This window comes from Ochlerotatus camptorhynchus, unplaced genomic scaffold (genome assembly GCF_037179485.1).
Source record: "Ochlerotatus camptorhynchus isolate MF236.1 unplaced genomic scaffold, CSIRO-AGI_Acam_v1.1 ptg000417l, whole genome shotgun sequence".
Taxonomy (NCBI): Eukaryota; Metazoa; Arthropoda; class Insecta; order Diptera; family Culicidae; genus Ochlerotatus; species Ochlerotatus camptorhynchus.
In genome coordinates this window covers 318,431-341,912 of record NW_027040903.1, presented here as the reverse complement: position 1 = coordinate 341,912, position 23,482 = coordinate 318,431, and the positions used below count along the sequence as shown (strand labels likewise).

The 23,482-nt window shown below is 37.6% G+C and overlaps 1 protein-coding gene across 2 annotated transcripts in view; it reads left to right on the top strand.

The window, feature by feature from the left end:
* LOC135711063 (fibroblast growth factor receptor homolog 1-like) overlaps positions 1 to 23,482 on the top strand; it is a 154,948-nt gene that overhangs the window by 55,941 nt on the left and 75,525 nt on the right. For both annotated transcript variants that reach the window (XM_065233807.1, XM_065233808.1), the window contains exon 2: positions 1,745 to 2,168. In XM_065233807.1, the coding sequence (XP_065089879.1) occupies positions 2,024 to 2,168 (145 nt within the window). In that variant the 5' untranslated portion in view covers positions 1,745 to 2,023. The remainder of the gene's footprint in view (positions 1 to 1,744; positions 2,169 to 23,482) is intronic.

Genomic DNA, 23,482 nt, shown 5'->3' with positions numbered 1-23,482 from the left:
ATCACTGGATAGTGGTTCGAGCTCAGCTCCTGGTAGGCTACAGATTGTGAGACGTTGTGGCCCATGTTGGTGATGAATGCATTTGATCGTCGATTTGGCGTTACTGTTAGCCCGCACACGTATACTAGCGCCACTATCAGGTAGGGAAAGTTTTCCCCTATCTGAAGATAGTGTTAGCATGCGTAGGCGAGCTACCAGCTACGTCAAATCGACGATCGAATGCATTGTTTACAAAAGCTGGTACGTCTCTTTGAAAAAGTAATCGATAAATTATGTTTAGAATTATCTTGGCATTTATCCTAGTTCTACTGTCCTCAATGAGCTCGAAATTTCCTCGGAACTATCATCATAATTCTTTATTCTTCTGAGAAATTATTTCAACTATTCATTATAAGTGAACCAGGAATCCCTTTCACAATCGTCATTGAATTTTTCTCATAAGTTATGAGTCATAACAATCAAAAAATTCAACTCTGAATACTCCTTTAAATACAGTATGTGTGAACATATATATCACTGAAAAATCGAACCAATCATGTTTGACCATGTTCTCTACGGACGCTGTCTTACTCGTGTAGAGAACATAAAGGATCTCGGCGTTACCTTGGACTGCCGACTCACTATCAGAATCCACTACAATGACATCATCTCCAGAGCTAATCGACAATTGGGCTTTATTTTCAAAATTGCCGACGAGTTCCTTGACCCACTATGCGTCAGGTCACTCTACTGCTCGCTTGTGCGATCCTTATTGGAGTCAAGTTTAGTTGTGTGGTGCCCTTTCCATACTAGCTGGATCACTAGAATTGAATCCGTTCAACGTAAGTTTGTGAGATATGATCTTCGTCTCCTCAACTGGCGCGACCCAACGAACTTGAAGCAGTACGAGGAGCGGGAATCCTGGAAATCGAACCAGGACCGTTCGCTGGAAAGCTGCTTACGGGTGACATTGACTGTCCAACACTGCTGTCACAGCTAAATATGTATGCCCCTGAGAGGCCTCTTCGTCAACGCGACTTTCTGTTTTTGGAAGCACGGCGCCGAAATTATACACAACACGAGCAATCAGCCGGCAATTCAACCACGTCTTTTATATGTTCGACTTCAATGTATCAGCTGACGTGTTTCGTCATCAGCTACTTGGCCTTTTCCGTACCGTTGACCGTAACTATTTAGTTTAAGTTTTTCTTCATTTAGACATTAATTGACAGTTGAATTTTTCAATAAACAAACAATCAAATAAATATCTTGATTTTCAAAAACAAGAAACTTAGTTTTAGAACATGAATTAATTTGAGAACCACCAAAAGAAGTGACTTTTCAAGCACAAAAACACAATAAACCAAAAACCTAAATATTAAAGCAAAAGTTCTAGGACTATGATCATGTCTTCCTTCGGAAGGGAAGTAAAGCCGCCGTTGGTCTCCAGTTCATGAGTTGATGGGTCGATATGTGGTAGGGCCCAGGAGTGGGGGCTGCCACCCTGACGTCAGTAGCATTGATACTCAGTATGGAAAACAAGATTGACGGAAAACAAACCAAGGAAAAAAAATACTTTCCAGATTAATTCCCATCCTGGACCACTGTGCATCGAATTAAATTGCTGGGAGCTAGAATCGTGCATGCGCAACTAAGGAGGGCAAGAGGGGTTCAAAATCGCTCTCCCAACAGATTCCCTCCTCCCTTTCGTAATCCCCATCGATGGAAGCAAACTATAAATCGCACGTTTTTATTTTTCTTACAGGATCCACCCAGGCAAACATCTTGAAAGCAATGTCCTCAAGTCACCAGCGGCCATCACTGCCACCGTCGTCATCACCATCATCATCATCAGTGCAACCGTTCTGTAATGCCTTCAATAAAGCTTTTATTTAGGTGACAGGCTAGCCGGGATCTCGGATTAAGTGAAACAAATGTCAAACCGCGTGCTGTTAATGGAAAAGTGCAATTGATCCGGTCAGATTTGTGTGTGCGTTTTGTGTAACATTAAGAAAACGTGTGACAAGTTCAGTGCAAGTGAAACATGGCATCCCAAGTGTCAACGTTGCCCACGATAGCGATATTTACATTGTTGTGGTGCTGGTTGTTGCTATTGAGTGAACATTTCGAACCGGTTGCAGCGTACAAGATCTCGACGGGCGATCCGGAAGTGATACGGATAAATCTCGGTAAGTTTCGTTTGGATATTCCATCACCCATGACGACGACGCCCTTTCCTGTCTCGAAACCGGTGATTAACGGTCCTTCCAATCATCTGGCTGCTATGTATTTATTTTTTTGCAACTTGATCCATGTTTTCACAATTGGGACCCGTCTCTTGTGAACATCCGAAATGGCATTTTTCTGTCTCATTAGAGAAACTTTTTTATTGCTGAACCAAAACAAAAAAATCAAGCTCATTTCCGAAACCGAACAACATAATGACAATATTTTCCTTACGGACGACTTTGCAACCGCGCGTCATTAGGTGCCGTTTGCGTCCCAAGAGGACGAACGCCTCTGACCTCGGCTCATAATCGTCAATTAAACGCCGCTCATTTCGGATTGTTTTCCCAAGAAAATTAGTGAGCGCAGTTTGAAATCTGATATCCTATTTTGTGTTTTTTTTTCCTCTTCGCTCGACAAAGAACCATGCGAAAACTCAAAGGCAAAGAAGCCGGAAAATATAAAACCCTTGAAATTGAATCTCGCAGCGGTGGCGATCAGGCGGTCAGCGGTTTTCCACGCGCGGTCTAGGTTCCGGAGTTTTCCGACAAGCACGGTTCTCATTTTCGCACAAACTGAGCTAACCTATCAATAACATCAAGACGGGGGTGCGCGCACACGTGTTTTCGGTGGGTGCTAAAAGTCGGCGCAAAACAAATCGTAAAGAATAATCGACGTTCGAGATCATAAAAATTATTATTTTACTTCTACTCACGCCCGGTAGTCAGTTCCGTTTGCCCGCAGCCAAGAGTCCTATAGTGTAGTTTTAGACTTGGTGCGCAGTAAACGACCGACGGGTAGACATGAAAATATGAAAAATGATGGTAGCTTTTCACCGTTTCCCTGCTGCGCTGCTCTGTTGGCATGGTTCAGGGTGAAACATACAGGTTTAAAAGGTCTGAGTGGCCAATGGTGGAAATTGACGCATGGTGGACTAGAGGAGAATGTTATGAAATTTTTCCAGGCTCAGTTGGATGTGAAATACAGTGTAAACAGCTTTCTTTTTTTCTTTACTATGGAGGTTTCAGCCTACAGGCTGGTTCGCTTCATATTCAGTAAACAGCTGAGAAATAGCGAATAGCAACTTGAAAATACTCTCACTGTTGATTAGCTCAGTGAATATTTTTACAAAACAACAAAATCTAAAATATGTAATTGGATTCTTTAAATTAAAAAAGAAACAGCTGCTTCGGCCTGCAGGGCCCCACAAAGTTACTTTCAATCGAAAATCGTCAAGCGACGATGAAGCTGTCAACCATCACTTTCAATTGAAAGTCATCATGTCTTCTCTTCGAGCAGTTCCCTGTCAACATCAACAGAACCACTTTCGATCAATTTTCATGCTGTTTGTTTTGGCTTGAATAGTCTTCATTTCTTCTTTCATTGTCAAATGAACTTACTTTTGCATTGAAGCGAAGCTGTTCGATCCGAATTCGTGCAGCTTTTATGACTTTTGCTGATTGTTCACTTCGTTCATTTAAGCGTATGCGCATAGATCTGTGCACGTGGATGTCAAATTTTTTAAATCGTATTCGTATCTGGTATTCTTTGAAATCCAAGATGGCGGCTTCCAGTTTGAGAAAAAGTGTGAAATGCTATAAAATACTTACCAATAAAGGTATTTTGGGAATCGGATGATGTCTAGAGGATGAAAATCGATATCCGACGCCATTTTGAAATCGAAGATGGCGGCTTCCGATAATGGTAAAAGCGAACGAGCTTCAAACAATGAGGAAGCACCACAACAATGAGTTGCTATAGAAGAACAGACCTAAAGCTGGGTTTAGACAGGGCAAGTCAATTGATCAAGTCATTTGAATTCAACTGACTTGAACGCTAATTGAACGTGTAAACCATGCCATTCAACTGACTTGATCAACTCACTTGAATTGAAAAAAAGTTGAACCAGGCGCAACTTTTCAAGCCAATTGAATTCAACTGAGTTGATCATTTGACTTGCCTACACAAGTAACATTTTAAGTTTTATGAAGTAATCCAAAACTACTATAAAACAACATTCATAAAACCCTGGTCAAGGCTACTATGCCATTGATGCATCCACCAAAACCTCATTACGATGAGAATCTGTCTAGTTGGCCCAACCTGGGGAAGGTTCTGAAGGGTATATTTTCGAAGCTCTTCAAGATTGATTTACTGCGACAAGGAAACCCGTATTTAAGCTACAATAAAAGCTATTTGGCAACAATAAAAACCCTTTTAAAACCATTTGCGCTAGCCGCTCGCTGAGTCTACTGGAAAAATCATCAATCATAATATAAAAGGATTCATAAATACCATCCGATCTTAACAAAATAATTGAAATATAATCTGATCATATAAAAATCCTATTCAATTTCCAAAATTATTAAAATTGTTCTCTTAAAGTGGCGTATTTGTAGGTGCCATATTAAATCTTATGTGAAATGTACTTGAAAACATCGAAAAAAATAAGTCCGCCCTCGGAAAACGTCGATTTTGCTTATTATTTTTAATGGAGAAAAAAATAGTTATTCTTCAGATTAAGGGGGTAGTACACTTTGAACGTCCAAAAAGTAAGGCATTTTCGTTATTTTTTAAAGCAATAAAACACTCTGGGAGGGCAAATATGTTATGACTAATTTATTAGTCATCCTTCGAACTACAATTTGTATTTTTTTTTTTGAACTCGATTGGCGTCTCCCCGTGGCCGGTGCACCAGGTCGCGCGGGCGTCCTCGCGTGGAAGTCGGAAAACGGCGTGGGAAAATACTCCTTTCCATGTGATCCTGGAACATAAATCGAACAAAAATCCTGATTTGTAATGAAATTTGGGGTAGAAATACGTATTCCGATTTTTTTTTAAATTAATTGTTTCAAAAGTTGTGGCTTTGGGAAAAAAAAGTCCATTTGTTCACCCTAAAAATGCTTAAAAAATCGTGGCTTAAAAATCCATTTTTGACAAAATCGAAAATGTGGATACGTCTTTCTAAGCAAAATTTAATTCTGAACAAGAAAACCTCGACGGTATCCAAATTTGATGATAACTGGTTAGAGTTATTTCCCACGCCAGTTTGAAAAACCCCGTTTCGAGATAAACGCGTTTAGAGATAAAATTGCTCTCTCAGCGCGCCGCTACATGTTTTAGGAAATCGCTTCGTAAAGCGGTAAGGAATATTCTGGCGGACTTGGAGTCTTTTCAAAATTAAAGTATACATCCCAAGGAACATTTTAAGCCAAAAAAATGCATTTTTTTGAAAAATCAAAGTATACTCCCCCCTTAACCATTAAGCTCAGCCGATATTTTCTTTTTATGATTATCGTATTTAAAATCAAACAAAGTAATTGTAATATGGCGTTGGCTTAAAAGTTGGTTTTCATGGGCCATTTGTGAAAAAAAGGTTTTCATAAGGTTTTAAAATGGCTTTTATGAAGAAAGCTTCCTGACTGAATTGTTTTTATCTAAAGCAACTTTGCTTGATCCTAACCCGTTCAGATTTATGGAAGCATTTATGGAGGCAAAGTTGCCTGCAAAAAGTTAAACGTCAAAGTTTGTTTATCTTTCGATAGTTGCGTTGCTCGATCATTGCAACGAGGTTTACTCCAGCGTTCTTCCAAGTGATTTTCTTCCGCTGGATTGGAAGCAGTTACTAAGGAAGTGTGCGGAACTGTTTTGCAACATTTCGCATATCACCTTAGTCATTGTTCATCATCACAGTTGTTGTTATTCACATCGTCGTGATTGTGCACTGCTAAATTTGTCGATTTTTTATCACACGGGCTATCGTTATTCGTTTTTTTCCGTTCGGTATACCTGTAATATTGTACTGGTGGAAAGTGCAGTTCGTTTCGATAATCGTCTAATTAGAGCATATTGTGTGTTGTGAAAACAGTGAAAAAGTTATTCAATCGGACATATTGTAGTGTATACTGTTGTGTTATTGTCGATATCAGACTAGCATTGGGCGATCTTGAGAATCCAATTCCTCTTTGCGTATTAGAGCATCTTCACCGCTGTTTCTAAATCACTTTTGGAAACTGAGTCAGCATGACTTCCGCCTGTGACCAATGCGCTAAACCAGTTAAAGGCGTTGAAGAATCCATCTCCTGCATGGCTTTTTGCGACAGGATGATTCACCTAAAGTGCGGCGGCACAAAGCTGAATAAGGCTTTTTTGAATATTGTCCACACTAGCCCGAACCTGTTTTGGATGTGTAACGAGTGCGCCAAGCTGATGAAATGTGCTCGGTTCAAAACTGCCGTCTCGTCGTTTGGCAGTGTGATTAATTCTATCACCGAGAGACAGGAAATCGCACACGCTGAGCTTAGGAAGGAAATTGCTAAGCAACAACAGCAGATCGCTCAGCTATCGAAACGAATCACATTGACAACTCCGACAAACTCCAATTTCATGCGTCAACCGCCATTAAAACGGCGCCGTGATGAAGGCTCGCTCACTAGCAAACCACTTGTTGGTGGTTCTAAAGCAGTAACAGGCGACAATGCCTTTACCGAGGTCCTTGCTGTCCCTGAACCCACCGAGCTGTTTTGGCTGTACCTTTCTCGTATTCATCCTAGCGTGAAATCTGAATCAATCGAGAAGCTGGTCAAAGGTTGTGTACAGTGTTAAGATCCGATTAAGGTTGTCCTAAGTCCTAAAAATAGGATTTAATTTTTGAAATTCCAAAATCAGTTCCTTTATTATTCATAATTAGGTTCCAAACATGTTCACTCAACTTTCGGAAACCTACTAATGTTAGTCATGGCAAAACAACTTTAGAAATCAAAATGAACCTGACATCACAAATCTTTATGTTGTAGAACTATGGTCTTCAACTAAAACTTATTTATGTTAACAAAAACTTGATTTTAAAATTCAGTGCTCAATGAAAAATCTATAAAATAGCGAACATTTTTTTTTTTTTTTTTTCCTTGATTTGTTTTCCGTCGATCTTGTTTTCCGTGCTGAGCACCAATGCTACCGACGCCAGAGAGGCAGCTCCCACACCTGGACCCTACCTATCGACCCATCAACTCATGAACCGGGGACCAACGGCTTTACTTCCCATCCGAAGGAAGGCGTGATCAGAGATGTTATGCCTCAGAACATCCCGGCGGCGCTGACTGGGATTGAACCCAGGCCTGCTGGGGTGAGAGGCAATCACGCTTACCACTACACCACCGGCGCCGCTAATAGCGAACATTGTAATTGAATAAATGGAATGTCAATTTGATTGTTTCATTGAACCCACATAGAATGGATGAAACCCCATATAAACAGCATATAGTTCTAGTTCATAACTTTCATTATTCTTTGTTCTATTTTCTTTCGAGAAATATTGCTATTCACCCATATTCTTGTTTTAGTTTGAACCATAAAAATGTTTTTGTATTGTTGAAACGAACACAAGAATATGAGTGATTGATAAAAAATATTGTGCTTTGTGTAGTCCTCATCTCCCAAGTAACGGCAAATAAAATGGAAGTTGAAGACAGATGCATAATTCCAGTTGAAACGTATTGATAAAATTTGGATTAGTTGTATTCATTTCAAAAACTTTTTCAAAGACCGTAATATTCTATGTAGCAGGCAGTCAAGTTAAACCAAGCAATCATAGTACATAACTAACTGCTGACATATATGAGAATTAATTCTGATCTGAGCTGTCCAGTATACAATAGGTCATATCCATCTGAATAACTTTACTAAAGACAGCAATCTTCTACCTAGTTGAAACAAGAGAATTTTCTAAAAGCGGGTTACTCATGCGAAATTTCTCCATACGAATGAGTAAAAGTGACTCACTCCCTGAGTAAGATTCAATTTCAGTGTAGTTTGCCATTTCAGCTAGAAAAAAAAGTGATAAGAGTATTGGATCATCAAGCTCAGTGTGAAATTTGCATAACATTCTTTGTTTTAACTTGACTGCACGACCAGAAAGCAGCTCAGAAAAAATTCTGAATTTTAATTGTGATGTAAATATTCATTCACGTAAATTTGTGTTTTATATCACGCAAATGAGCAACTTGTAAGCAATATTGTTTGCAAATATGGGCTTTTGTATACAATATTAGCAACATTTCATGAAATGTATCAGAATTTTACACGATTTATAATGAAAACTTACATAATTTGTGGCGCTCCATTTATGTGTATCATATTGAATAGAAATTTACTCTACTTTTTCGAACTCTTTACAGCACACGGCAGTCAAAAATTTCTGTATTCAGTGAAATTATTCATATGGACAAGACCTAGCACATGATTGGCCTTTTAGTTCAGAATACACTCAATGCAGCGCTAGTGTTATTTGATTCAAAAGGCTTGCTTAAGCAGTCTACATTCACTGAAAACGAATCTTTTTCAGAGAGTAAGTCATTTTTACTCATTCGTAGGAGAAGTTACTAAAATCGAAGGTTATTCACTCTCTGAGTTGGTGTCGTTTTCAGTGTGCAATGCAACCTCTTTACAGCACACGGCAGTCAAACAATGACTGCAGTCAAATTTTCTACGTTTTACTTTCTTAAGTATTTAGATTAGCATTTTCTGTATTTTGCTGATGTAGAAAGCAAAAAAAAACATTAAGTATTGAGTGGTACCGGCTCATCTCTCTGTTCTTTCGATAGACAAAGCAAGCGAGCAGGTGATGATCATGATGACGATGGTCCCACCTCTTACCCCTACAAAGGTTTGAGCTGGACGATTTATCTTTAAGATAATTGAATATGACATTTTAACCAGGTTGGCAAACAAAATCGAACTGGTTTCAGTTACAGATATAGATTCCCTCTAAAGTTTACAGTTGCTTCACAGCGATATAAATGTGGAAAAGCTCAGGCGTCCACCTCTTAGTTCGCCTTTTTGTCCACCTAAAATATTCATAAGTATTACAAGCAATCAAGAGTTAATGAACAATCAACAAAGCATCCTATTACACTAGTAACCCCGCAATCTGATGCTATCATAATTTTCAGCAATGTCAGGAATGCTCACGAACCCCCAACATTTGCCAGAAAACTTACTACTAACTCAAAGTATCTTCCAAATAAGCTTCAAAATTGCATTTTTTTTTTTATCAAATGAGCGGTTCCATATCATTAAAGCAACGAGTAATTTTCATCTTTTTTGATTTGCATGAAACCTTGCATACAAGTTTTTGGGGAAGAAAAACGCCGTTTTGCATACTTGGTTCGCCATTTTGAATCTAGCCTTACTTATGAGAAGGGCCTATGAAAAATGCACATGATATCTTCAAAAATTGTATCTCGGAAACGGTTTGTCCGATTGGTTTGGTGTCTTGGGCGAAGTTTTAGACAATTGTTGGTGTTATATGGAGAAAATACGCACGGTAAAAAAAAAAGTTTGGTATTTGTGTTTTGAACTAAAATATAAATTTTCCCTTTAAAGTGACATGTCACTAATTTTTTTATTATCCTTATGTTATAGCTGACTGAAAATGCTATCTAGTGCACAGTAGGTTGTTCTGGAGAAAAATAGGTTACGATAAAAAAAATTGTTTTTTAAAAAAATATAATTTTCAAAAAAGCTTTTAAGAAAAGTCAAAAAAGTTTGTCACCCTAATTTTATAAAAGTACATCAAATTTGCAAACAAAAAGTACTTCGGTAACATTTTTCTAAGATGCACCGTTTAGAAGATATTACTGATTTAATATTGTTTTTTTTTTTTTTTGATAACTTAATAAGTTTTGGCCCTTTTCGGACGTACTCCGTGTTTTTCCAGTTTCAAAAGTATTTGTTTTCGGAAAGATTGGAAAATTTTGAGTTAAAATGACACTGACAGCTTAAAGATTCGAGTGAAATTCTCTGCCTTAAAAGTATTTTGAAAAACAAGTTACAAAATCCCACTATCAGGAACAATGATTTCTTCAAGTGATTTTTGATGCGTTGTGCTGAAAATGTGCATTCAACTCTTGCATATCGCCTAACAGTTTAATCCATTTAAACTGGATGTGTTTATACTGTGCATATTTTCTCTCTATTGCCGAACATCGCCACAGACATCAAACCGATGAGACAACTCGATTTCGAGATACACCTTTTTGAGAACTGCAAATGTAAGCTCCTCAATTAGCAAGATTCAAAAGAGCGAATTAAGCTTATTTTTCAGGGATGGTGATTGTGCGCAATAAAAAATAACATTATATGTTGGATATCATCAGTTTATTTTTATTCCTGTATTTTTATAAAATTATTGTTTACACAACTTTCTTAACAATATTGAATATTTTGGCATCATTGTCAGGACAGTTTGAATAAAGCTTTGCCTTTATTGTATTTTCTGATAGAGGAAGAAATGAGTGGAATTTTAGAGTTCCTTGAATTGTTTTTGCATTATTATATTGATTATTTAGCTGCAAAGACATATTTTCGTATTCTTCTGTAGTAGAATAACAAAATGACAACTTTGTAAGTTCTTCTTCTTTTCGTTTGTTTGCCCAATTAAACAACTCTCTTGCAGTCTTTATCGGGTGTTCGCGTTCTTTGGCTAAACTTGCTCTGGTAGCCATGCGTTTTATCGTACCTCCAATAGCATCGCATGGACCTTTTCCGTGCGATGTTGCGAAGAAATGCCATTCAGCGTCAATACCATACTTTGACTTAAATTTACAAAGGCTAGAAAAGTTTTTTCGGTTTTTATACTGTGAAGCAGCACCATCTGACATAAAATAATTTTTTTTTATGTTTTTATTTTGATCAATTTGTAAAAAGTTTATCATTTTATCAATAAACAAATTGACAGCGACTGAATCATGTCTTAGTTCTTCAGAAATTATAATGAAGCTAAAATGTTTAATTTGCATATTTTCAGTATAATATATTACGAAAGGATGGATTGTGGCCTGTTGCCCGTTCCAATGGTGTGATTGAACTTCATCCTGCAAAACGAAGCTGTAATTTTCAGAAAAGTCACAAATAGCTAAAAATTCACCATCTTGCAAGTTTTGTTTTGTAGTTTTCAAAAAATTGGATTGTTCGGTTTTTACAAAATCATGCGGAATCAAACTTTCTAATTTTGAGCTGAAAAATGAAACAAACTCATCGGTTTGCTTTACAATAGTTTCTAAATCACATCTGTCAGTGGTAACCCATTGTTCGAATGAAAGCTTTTCAACAAAGTTTTCTTCCAGTTGTTTCAATAAACTGTCTTCTAAAACTGAGGTATCTGGGCAGTTTTTATATCTTCGTAGATGGCAATGAGTTGTCTTATTTTCGCAAAGTAATCTATTCGTTAATGTTTTTAGATCATTCAAGACATTGTATTTTTTTAAGCTATGTAGAATTAAATTGACATTTTCATGCGTAGTGCAAACGCAAACATTATGTGTTCCTGTGATAGTCAATAGTTTACATTGCCTTGGCCGGAGGCTTGCAAATGATGAAAACCCTATTTTTACATTGACGTACATTTCATTAAAGCGATTAAAAGCTTCTCTCAATGTCATCATTAACAATCTTTTCTGAACAGCTAATCTCTTATTTCCTGTCTTTACGCTAACAAAATCTCTTTGGCCTGGCATTGCACGGCTTATATCATCGTCCTCAAAAAAATTCAAAACCAGTTCTTTTGTTTCATTACTCAAAGCTTTTCCAGAGCTTGAACCTTGGGATGAATCAAATACATTATCTCTTTCCTTTCTTGCATCTGATGCCATATTTCTACTGGTTTTAAATTCGTCTACAATTTTTTGTACTGACCATGATTTTGGCAACAATGATAAAATTGATAGTTTTTCTTGCCTTGTGGCTGAATTTAAAAATTTAATTTTCATATTTTCTATGACTTTAAAATTTAAAAAGATTTCTTCGTACACCTTCGACGATTTCAGCGCACCTTTTTTTAAGGATAGTGAACATTTTTAACCTTAACTAAATCTATAGGCGAAACACGAATAGCTGCTATTCCTCGGTTGAATATTTCGACGTCTACAGGCATCGTGAAGTCTTCATTTGATTTAATTGTGCTTAGCGTTGACTCTGATGTTATCGTGACCAAACTTTCATAGCTTTGCGAATCAGGTATGGTCTGAACAGTTGGCATCCTTGAGCCGCCGGCTACGCTTTGTTCCTCGTTTTGGGTGAGGTGAGCTCTTGAATCAATATGTAGACGGCAAGACGAACAAACACGAAAATCCTTGGTGTTCAGTGTGGATACCTTGGAAAATCCAATTGATTTTAGTTTTTGGATGATACCTTACGTGAGATATCGCAGCTCTTTCGAACACTGAACGTCTTTGAATGGGCGAATACATCTTATTTTACTCATTTTGTAATCTGTAACATAGAAAATATTTTCCAATTGTTAGTTTTGTACGAAAATATCACAAAACATATAATTAAAATGTGTATTTAAAACTTACCTTTGCACCAAAACGTGTTACACTTTCCTTTACAATTATTATGTTATCAAACAACACTGGATCTCGTTCAAAAACCCAGGATTATGAGCTTAAATTACTATAATCACTATGCTACTAGCAACCTTTCTGCATTTACTGTTTGGTTTTCCCTAGTAAATACTGGATGAATTCAGAACCGAGTCAGACATTATTATACAGCTCACGGGTAGAAATCATAGAATGCTGGGTAAAGACTGTTGGAAGATAGGTAGAGTTGAACGCTCAGGTATCGTCGAACCTTCAGGTACGAGTTTGGAGAGTTGGAGCGAGGTAGATTTGCTGGCGTAGGTATATTGTTATTGAAGAAAATTGTAAATTGTATATACCTGGAATGAATAAAGAGTGCGGCGGTTGTTGATTGAGGTATCAGTCGGCAGCCCTCTAGTTTGATGGAAGGTGACTACTGCGTTCTTTTTATTTATTATTAAGGAACGGTCAACGACGGAGCTAGCCTCGTTATGGCCAGCGTGGCCATGGTGGACTAGTTCCAACAAAGACCATGTTTACAATCACCAACTGTACGTAGTACAGCTAACTGGTATCTGATTACCTGTATCTAATACTTGTTAGCACGTTTTCAGCACAACGCACCAAAAATCATTTGAAGAAATCATTGTTCCTGATAGTGGGATTTTGTAACTTGTTTTTCAAAATACTTTTAAGGTAGAGAATTTCACTCGAATCTTTAAGCTGTCAGTGTCATTTTAACTCAAAATTTTCCAATATTTCCGAAAAAAATACTTTTGAAACTGGAAAAGCACGGAGTACATCCGAAAACGGCCAAAACTTATTAAGTTATCAAAAAAAACAATATTAAATCAGTAATATCTTCTAAACGGTGCATCTTAGAAAAATGTTACCGAAGTACTTTTTGTTTGCAAATTTGATGTACTTTCATAAAATTAGAGTGACAAACTTTTTTGACTTTTCTTAATAGCTTTTTTGAAAATTTTAGTTCAAAACACAAATACCAAACTTTTTTTTACCGTGCATATTTTCTCCATATAACACCAACAATTGTCTAAAACTTCGCCCAAGACACCAAACCAATCGGACAAACCGTTTCCGAGATACAATTTTTTGAAGATATCATGTGCATTTTTCATAGGCCCTTCTCATAAGTAAGGCTAGATTCAAAATGGCGAACCAAGTATGCAAAACGGCGTTTTTCTTCCCCTAAAACTTGTATGCAAGGTTTCATGCAAATCAAAAAATACAAAAAATAAAAACTGGAAAAATTTCCCACTTGTTTGTGGAACCGCTCAAATGTTAAATTCAGTCCTCTATATCCGCAATACGCGCGCGAGGCTCAAACCTTTGTAGACTACTTTTTTTTTTAATTAATCTACTATAAAATCATATATTAAAAATCCATCATCACCCTCGTGGCGAACAGAAATAGTTTTTGCAGTGCTACAATAATTATTAATAAGGCGTTATGACAGCTATCCATATAAAATAATCCGTTAGAGATAACTTCGTCAAGATACATAATTTTTCAATTCATAAAAAAAAATCACTGGATAACTGTTCAAAAGACAGTTTTAACGTGTGAAATGCAGTGTCTTTTAAATTCTGTAAGTGTTGCTGAACGTTTGATATGTCTAGGCATCGAATTGAAAACATTTATTCCTTTATAATATAATGAATTTTGTGAAGCACAAGTCAAGAAATGTGGTGTTCTTATTTCAACCGCGTTTCTAGTATTATATCTATGAAAGTCACTTCCTCTTTCAATTCGATCACACAAATATCGAGGCAGCAAACCGTTAACTACTTTAAAAATGAACACCATAGTCAAATATTCAATTCTTTGCTTCACCGACAACCATTGTAAGGCGTCTAACATCAAAGTTGAGGAAGTGAATCTATTACATCTCAAAATCAAACGCATTATTTTATTCTGCAAGCGCTGTAATCTCGATATTTGTGTTGCATTGGCCAGAAATAAAATGGAAGGGCAAAAGTCAAGATGAGGTGAGATGATTGATTTGTATAGCTGTATTTTACTGGCAATAGTTAAATCGTTTTTCAGTCGACATAGAATTCCATACTTCTTGGCAATTTTCTTGATGACATTGTCAATGTGAGAGTTGAACTTAAGTGTGTCATCAATAATCACGCCAAGATATTTAATCTCCCGAACGCAATCAATAGTCTCATCATCAATTACAACAGAGACGTTCTCATTTACTCGATTCCACGAAATTACCATAAATTTATTTTTACTTGTATTCAATTTTAACTGCTTGTACTTCAACCATCTACTTAGAGAACGCAAATCTTCATTCAAGTGTAAAACTGCATCATCTAAATCCTTAGCTGCAATGAATAACACAGTATCATCTGCAAAAAGATTAATGTCGCAAAATCTTAAAACACGTCGCAAGTCATTAATATACATAATAAATAACAGGGGCCCTAATACACTTCCCTGGGGCACTCCAAGGTTATTCCCCACGGGACTGGAAACAGAATCATTAAAAACAGTCCGTTGAGTTCTGTCAGACAAATAGCTTTCAAACCATTTATATACAGTACTCGTAATTCCAAAGCGCTTGATTGATCTTAACAATAAGGGCCTAGAAATTGTTTCAAAAGTGCGTTTAAGATCCAAAAAAACAGCAAAAATCGTATCTTTACGCTCCAAGTTGTCTTTCCACTTTGCTAACACCAAATTCAATGCAGTTTCACAAGAATGACCTTCCCGATATCCCGATTGTTCTGGTATCAACAAAGAGTTGCTATTCAAATACTCCAACAGCTGGCCTTTAACAACAAGTTCTAAGATTTTCTCTAATGTGTGCAACATGTTGATGGGACGAAACTCTTCGGCTTTAATCGTTCCAGCAACTTTTTGAATAGGAATCACTAAGGATTCCTTCCAAATTTGTGGCACATGTCCAGTTTGTAATGATTCATTAATAAGGTCCAGCAAGATGTGGCCAATGACATGAAAGCAATCTTGAATAACTCTAGCATTAGCATTATCTACTCCAGCCGATTTTCCTAATGAAAAACAAATAACTCTAAGTTCATCTAATGTGATTGGGTGAAAAACTTCAAATCTACAACTACTATTAACTGGCTGTTTTATTTCGTCAGGTTCATCGACCAATTCAATAGATTGATTAATCAATGAAACGCTATCTACGAAATAATCATTAAACTTAGCTGCAATTACTTGTTCTGACTGTTCTAATGTGCCATTAAAAGTTATGGACCGCGGTTTGCAATTACTAGGTTTTAATAAAGATTTCAAAATTTTCCATAACTCTTTGCTGTTGTTTTGATGCTGATCAATCTTCCTTTGAACATATTCACAACGAGTTTTCTTTATCGATTGCGAATACTTATTACGCGCGATTGTGTACCTAGTCCAATGATTGTCATTATTAGATCTACAAAACTTTTTGTACAATTTGTCCCTTTTCCGTTTAAGACGCAAAAGATCCAAATTGTACCAGCTGTTCGAGTTTTTCAAAGAAACAAACTTTTGCTCAACTAGTTGATTGGTACACGTTTTCAAAGCGTTATTAAGAACAGCTGTAGATCCATCTAAGTTCATGTGTTCTGTTGCAGCTAAAAACTTTGACCATCTTCAATATTCCATATACTATCATCTTTATACCAAAAAATCTTACATTCAATCTGAATAAAATGGTGTAATTAAAATTGAACTTCATTTATAAATGACCATAAAACCTGACACTATTCCGTCACATTTTTTTTTTTTTACACCCTAGTATAGTCCACAATTAACGGAATTGAACTTTTTTTTACCTTAATTGTAGGTTGTTTAACAATAATTTCCAGGAAAAAATGAGCGTCAAAGTCCATATCTTTTTAGCTTGTCGTTATAGAGGGGTGGGCGTTTCGTAATTTGAAATAATGTTCAGCACGACGGCAGAGAGAAAGAGGGAGAAAATCACCTCTTGCTCCTGCTTGTCACGCCGTCTGAAGCGGAAATGAGCAGAAGCACGACATAACTTATAACTTTTCAGGTTCAAGCAGAACGGTGTGCAACCAAGTGGTACTCGATTATGATGAATGTGTTTGAAGAAAACGTTTATTTCATGAAAACAGTGATAAAATTAACATTTGTACAATTTTCAAAAGTTTTGTATGTAAAATTGGAGTAGTATTTATTTTAACAGATTTAGAGTATAGTATTGATTGATTGATTTGTCTTTATTTAGGAGGCTTTCAGCCTGAGGCTGGTTCACATCCACTCAGAGTAGAGTAGTAATTAGTAATAGAGTAGTACAGTAGAGTAATTTCCTATCGATTGGTGTATTTGGATTATAATTTCATCTATAAATGACAAAGTTACAAGCATTCGAAACCTAACTCTATTTCACCATACATATTTTTTGATTTGCACCCCAGTATAGTCCACAAAGACATAGTTCTACGTCAAAAAATTACGTCGAAATAGTGTCAGGTTTTAAACGGTTTTAACTTGGTCATTTATCGATGGATTTAAACCATTTTTACACCATTTGATTCTGATTTGATGTAAGATTTGTTTAGGTTGGTTATCATTAGAAAGAATTATTGAAAATTGATCAAAATTTTAGGCCGCAATCAACCAATCGCGAATTTGCTTGCTATGACTATCGAGAGAACAGAGACAAAAGAGTCGATAGCGAAGTTATAAAAGAGCGCACTGTACGTTTTGATTCAGTTTGTCTGTGGACATGGAGGTGATTGCATCGTTAGACACCGTAAATAAACTATAGGCAATCAGTATTGCAAGGTTGTGCTTTAAGAACTGCTCATACCGTTTATTCGCAAAATCTTCTACATCAAAGATCAATTACTTGTGTAGGAACTCAATTTCTGAAGGCATTTTTGTCCAGCATACACCTTCTGGACGTACTAAACCTGTCGAAATCTGTTCGTAAAACTTCAATGTTTAGGAATTTTGTAAGGAAAAATAGTGAATTTTCATAATGGCAAATAACTCATCAATACTTGGAGTAGTTACCAATTCCCACTCCAATAGATCATCCAGGATACGCGACCGAAGAGACTAACTCAAAATTCAGAAGGATTTCACTCAAAATCATTGGAAGTCGGATTGCTTACTGAGTGAGTAAAATTCTCATCGATTTTCCTCAAAAATTGCATGAGTATGAAGAAAATTCTACGTATTTTAAGTAAAGTAAGTTATGCTTTTAGGCTGTGTAAAATTTTTGTTGGTTTTCGATATTTGAGCAGACTTTTATGGAAAATCGAGGAAAATTTAACTCATTCAGTGAGTAACCCCACTTTCTACGATGTTGAGTGAAATGTTGCGGTCTTCATCCAAGTTTTTAAGATGGATTTGATTGAAAACAAGATGTTTGAACTCTGAAAAAAATCTGGAATACGCTGCACGCAGCAGACAAGGTGGATCGCCCAGATTGAAGGCGACTGCGTGGCTGGCAACATACAGACAGGATGTTTGAAAAATCTGGGATTATATGGAACATATTTCAAAAAATCTGCAAATTCATGTGTTCTGTCTGTGTAACTGGCAAGATGACTAAAAATCTGCAAAATCCAGATAAATTTGGAATACTGGCAACACTGTTCGCAGCAGTCAAGGTGGATCGCCCAGATCGAAGGCGACAGTTTGGCTGACAACATGCAGCCATGGATCGGGTGGAATCGAGACAACTTCTTACTTATAACAAATAAAAATGATAAACGTTCTATTGTCTACAGAAAACATATCAATAGGTTAAACCATGCATCGACCGCTCACTGCTCTTAAAAACTAAACAAAAAATCTTGCCAAATCTCACCGAAAAGATGACATTAATTGCACATTCCTGCGGCGAATTAGTTGGCTGTCTCGCAAAGAAAAACCCAAAAGAGGGCGCTCACGCGAGAATTTTTTGTTCCTCTTCTCGTCTCAGCTGCTGCGGTCAGATTTCTAAACATGTGTCATAGCCGCCGCGTCGGAATTCTCATGCAACATACCAACACGCAGTAGCCGTAGTTTTTCGTTGCATGTTCCTCTGCATGCACGCCACCACATGACTGCTATGTCGCGTCCTCGTAATGGTTTTTATTGTCCCCAATGGCTGATGACAACCGAAAGACGCACGTCATCGTCAAGAAGACATTCATCTCTCGCGGTGCAATGCGCGAAAATTAGTTTTCGAAATAAGCGTTTGTGTTTCGTTGTTGTTGGGTCCAAAGGAACAGGACAGACCCGGGTGGTTACGTTTAATCACGGTGCTGTCATGAGGTGATACGGCGGAAGATGCATTGTTGACAGGCACATGTGCGGGGAGTACTAGATTGTCCCACAAATACGAACTGATGACAGATGAGGGAGATTTATCCCGTCATGCTTTTGCATGCATGCAGCAGTCCAGTGCTGGCGATGGATTATGTGCTAATTAATCTGAATCGCCACACCGGTGCGGTGTGTGTGCCTCTAATTCCATGGGAGTAATAAATATCACGTGGCGCCAAGACGTGGAGATTTCATAATTAGGAATATTTGTAATTTTTGGCTAGGGCAGCCCTAGTGGTCGTCTAATTGGTCCAATCTTAAATTTGATTTTTTTTAAATCGTTTTCCAAATCTATTTCGACCCAAGCTTAGGTTATAGGTATACTGAATAATATTCATTTTTAACATCGATCTACGCAAATCAAATTTTGAAACTTTATTTCAAATTCGAGCTAGGCCTTAGGGCTAACCAGTACCTTTCCAGATTAAAAGGTTAATAATGTTAGCTTGAACTCACCTTGTTCAAGCATAAATAGAAGTTTATAAACAATTCGCCATCCAATGCACACTTTTACGAGCACCTACTGCGCCGAGTACAAACACATTAATTTCCTGTGTACTTTGATCCTGTTGGACCATAGGAATGTTTGTTTTGAAAATCAACGGTCAACACATATTTCAACGAAAAATTATGGCAGTTTGAGTTAATATCTCAAAAACAAGACGTGTTGCTCGCATCTTCAAAAGCAAATAACTTCAAACACCTTCGCATTGTATCTTTCGTTACCAGATTTTATTCGACTGATTAGTCCCGAAAAAAAAAAAAATATTGTCTTAGCACGAGACACTCATAAAGTGTTGGGAAAGCGTGTGTGTTTGTCAAACGCGAGACTACCGGCCAGTCCATCTACCTACTAACGACACAGAGTTTTATCATTTGGCAACCTTTGCGTTATTGTGCTTATTCTGGTTGGATATATGTACGTACGCGTACGACGCCACTAATAATCATTACGAGTCAAAACACGCGACCACTAAAAGCAACCAGAAAGCAGATGCCGTTTGTTTAACACAATTTTGTATTGAAATGAGAATTGAGAAGTTGAATATTTCAACCTACGGCTACGATGAAAATGTTCATTTATTCTGAAGACCAAAGTATGTGCGAAGAGCTCGTGGAGAGATGAACGTGTAAAATTGACGATATGAAATATGACAGTTGACTTTGCCTTCGCTTTTCGCAGAATTTTCGATACAGCTAGCCTACTCTGTGGATAGAACGTGAAACGTCGTACTAGATTGCAATACAGCTCTGTGCAACTGATCATCTCCGTTATCAAGCTTATACATGAATATTTCCCATAAGCCAATCGTGGAACCAGTTTGACATCGAGGTAAGGCGGAATTGCTATTTGAAAATAACCTCTCATCTTGCTTCGAAACTGGCGGTACAGGACGCATCTTTGTTGTACAAGACATTAAAACATGATCACAATATAAACAAGAATAGATTATGATCATCACATTACCCATTTATTGTTATCTACATGGCAATGTTTGTTGTACTTGTTGTATGGCCATTTAATAAAGAATAACCATTCATCTTATTGCACAACACGTCTGGTATAGCATTCTCTCAGGCTCATCGGACTCATCATCGCCGGAAGAGACAGAGAATGCAGGCCAGTGACCGCTTGGGTGGTCCCATAGAGAAGCGCATCAGCGCAGACAGTGTTGCCAAATATCGGTAACGTAGGTGGCGCTTGTCAAGGGCTGCTTCCAGCTGTCAAAGTCGACGTTAAAAATGCATGAATCAACACAATGGTGCAATATACTACTGTTGTGATGATTGTGGCAGTCGGTTCGTCCGATGTCAGATGAAGATGGAAAGCAGAGCTCCACGATGGCGAAGGGGTTTTATTAATAGACGTCTTTATTAGAGGCGAGAGATCGTAAAAAATCTGTCAGGAGAGCGCGACGTAGTCGCCGTAGTCGTAGTCGCCAGAGTGAGAGATGAGAAGCAGGCATAATTTATAGCCTCAATTATGCAGGGATGTCTGTTGTATTCTGGCGCAGGCATGAACCCAAAAAAAAAACGATCCCTCGCGTTTTTGTCACTGTCCCTTGTTGCTCCAAGAAACATAATCAGTAGGACTGTTTCCGAGGAAATGTCAGCGAGCAGAAACGATCAATATGCGCTGTTGGATGTGCATTCAGCGAACTTGACTTCTGCGACAAAATATCAGCTTTCAGTCGTTAGGGAAAAAGTAGACAGCGTGCGTTTATTAATGGCCGTATTGTTTTTCGGGGATTGCGTTAAGTGTCTACGGGCTTGTCAAGTCAGTTCTGCTGGAATTAGCCGCATCAAGTCGCGATTATAATTTGCTGCTTGCGTTCATTAGGAAACTGGCAGTCATATTGGATTACACATTTTTGCATGCCGGGTCAAAGGAGGTCATGCCTTTCATTACAAAAAAAAAAACATGCGGAGCGCTAGTTTCGTGGAATCAAAATCTCAAAAGCCTACTAGGAACGGAGGAACAAAGGAAGGCCACCCCAAAAAGCGGACAGCTGACACTTGTTGCGCGATCTGTCGTGATTTGCCCAGAGAAAGAGCTGAGCGCGACATGAAAGGGAACCAATGTTTAGTGTCAAAACATTGGTCTGCGCTACTACCACTAAATATTTGCACGCCTCCGGGCTGTTTACACTGGATTTAGACCAATCTGCTCACTGCATGCGGCGAGCGAAAATTTGGCATACATTTTGGCACATGAGCTTAGGGATTTGTTTGCTTTCGCGGTTTTGTGTCAGTAATCAAATAGTTTGTTTTGCGAGTGTTTCGGATTTTTTGTTTGTTTCTGCAAATGAGAAATGCGGCCTCAAATATGTATCAAATATGATTTATTTGATTTCACGGTCTGTCTGATGGGATTTGAGATGCTTTAGATTAAGATGGTTCTTAGAATAATTGGCTCATTTGATACGCTTTTAAAACAAGCTTTTAGTAAGGCGCCACAGGATCGGCGAACCAATTTAAAATATGTCCATAAATTAATGGCACATCTTTGTGTACCATCTGGATCGCTACATTCAAACACCTAAATACCATTATCGCGAGAATTTTCGAAGTGGAATCGTTTCGCAGAAAGTTATAACAAAACTAACCTGATGCTGAAACTAACCAGATCCCTTGGTTCTGTCAGAAAACAAACAACAACAAGTTTACAACCGGCACTTTGGTTAATGTTTTTCCTGGATGCACTTCAAACGTGCATCCGCATGATTTTTTTTTATATACGTCATCCTCAGGCGCGTCATCAACACTCTTAAGAGAGACGATTGCCTACCGTACTTGTTATTCGAATGTAAACAACCAACTTCACACTACAAGAAGGTGAAACTCTTATACACGGAGTGATTCAAGATTTGGGCGTAATTGCTTTTGGAAACAAACACGTCAATCGCAAATTTCTGGCGAATAAAAGCTCAATCTCACAAACTAATAACACAATCAGGTGAGGAATGATTCCTCTATCATTTGGTATAGTTTGTTTACGAGATTGATATACGAGAGAGACGCTCAAATCTCTAATCACTCTAGATATGGAAATTTGCGGGTGCTTCACTCACACTCACTTAAAAAACCGCACGTCTGGTTGTCTGTGACAATTACCAAAAGTGATATTGCACTATTCTTCGGTCGCTAAGTGCACGGCGCTTGGTCCTTTGGAGTAGAAAAACAATAAAAATAAATTTAATGCACTTTTGCATACCAATAGCATCCATCAGCTGATGACTATGTAGGTACTTATGACTTGAGTGAGTGTATGGCAGCAATGTGTGACAGAGTGAAAAACCAAAGCAAAAAATGTCGATACATTTGTTCGACTTTTTGGCTTCGCCCACTCAAAGCGTTTGCAACTTTTTTTTTTATTTTTGGTCTGTCGTCTGGCAATGCCTGCTGCGGTGGCTGATGGGTATAGTTTTTATTTTTTTCTGTCTACTGCTTTCTGCATATTTGTTGTACACGCGAAGAATATGAATCATATGGATTTAGTGTCGCTCCTACACAAAAGTGTCTTCGAGGAGATGGATAGGTAAGTACGTTTTATGTGTTGTAGTATTTGGCTTTGACAGCGCCCCCAGATGGAAGACATGTGTGCTGTCGTGTTTTGAGTTTTTCTGTTTCAGGTCAACGATAGTTCTGATCCATAAAAGGATGTTTTCCACATTCCATACAGTTGGGAAGTTAGGATGCATTAGACTGGTGCTAATTTTGAATGTTTCACTTCATCGAGCTCAAATAGTTGCAAATTAGGCCCGACCAGAGTCGATGTTAATAACAGTCCCGGAAAGAGTGAAGCCAGAAGTACCAATTGGGTTCTTTAATTTTGAAAAATGTATCGATTTTTATACATCATCTGAAAGAGCTTCGTTTTCTGAGCACAGCGATATTTTTTTCGAACCCACACCTTTCATCTCGATTTTTAAATTGAGATTTAAAGCAAAATAACAACTTCACTGTTTGACACTAAACTAACAAACTGACAGCTCGATCCCATACAAAGTGCTAATAAGGTGATTTTTGCAAATGTAATCGTACTTATTTAAAATAGTTCCAGTGTACTAAAATTGATGAAATTTTGGGT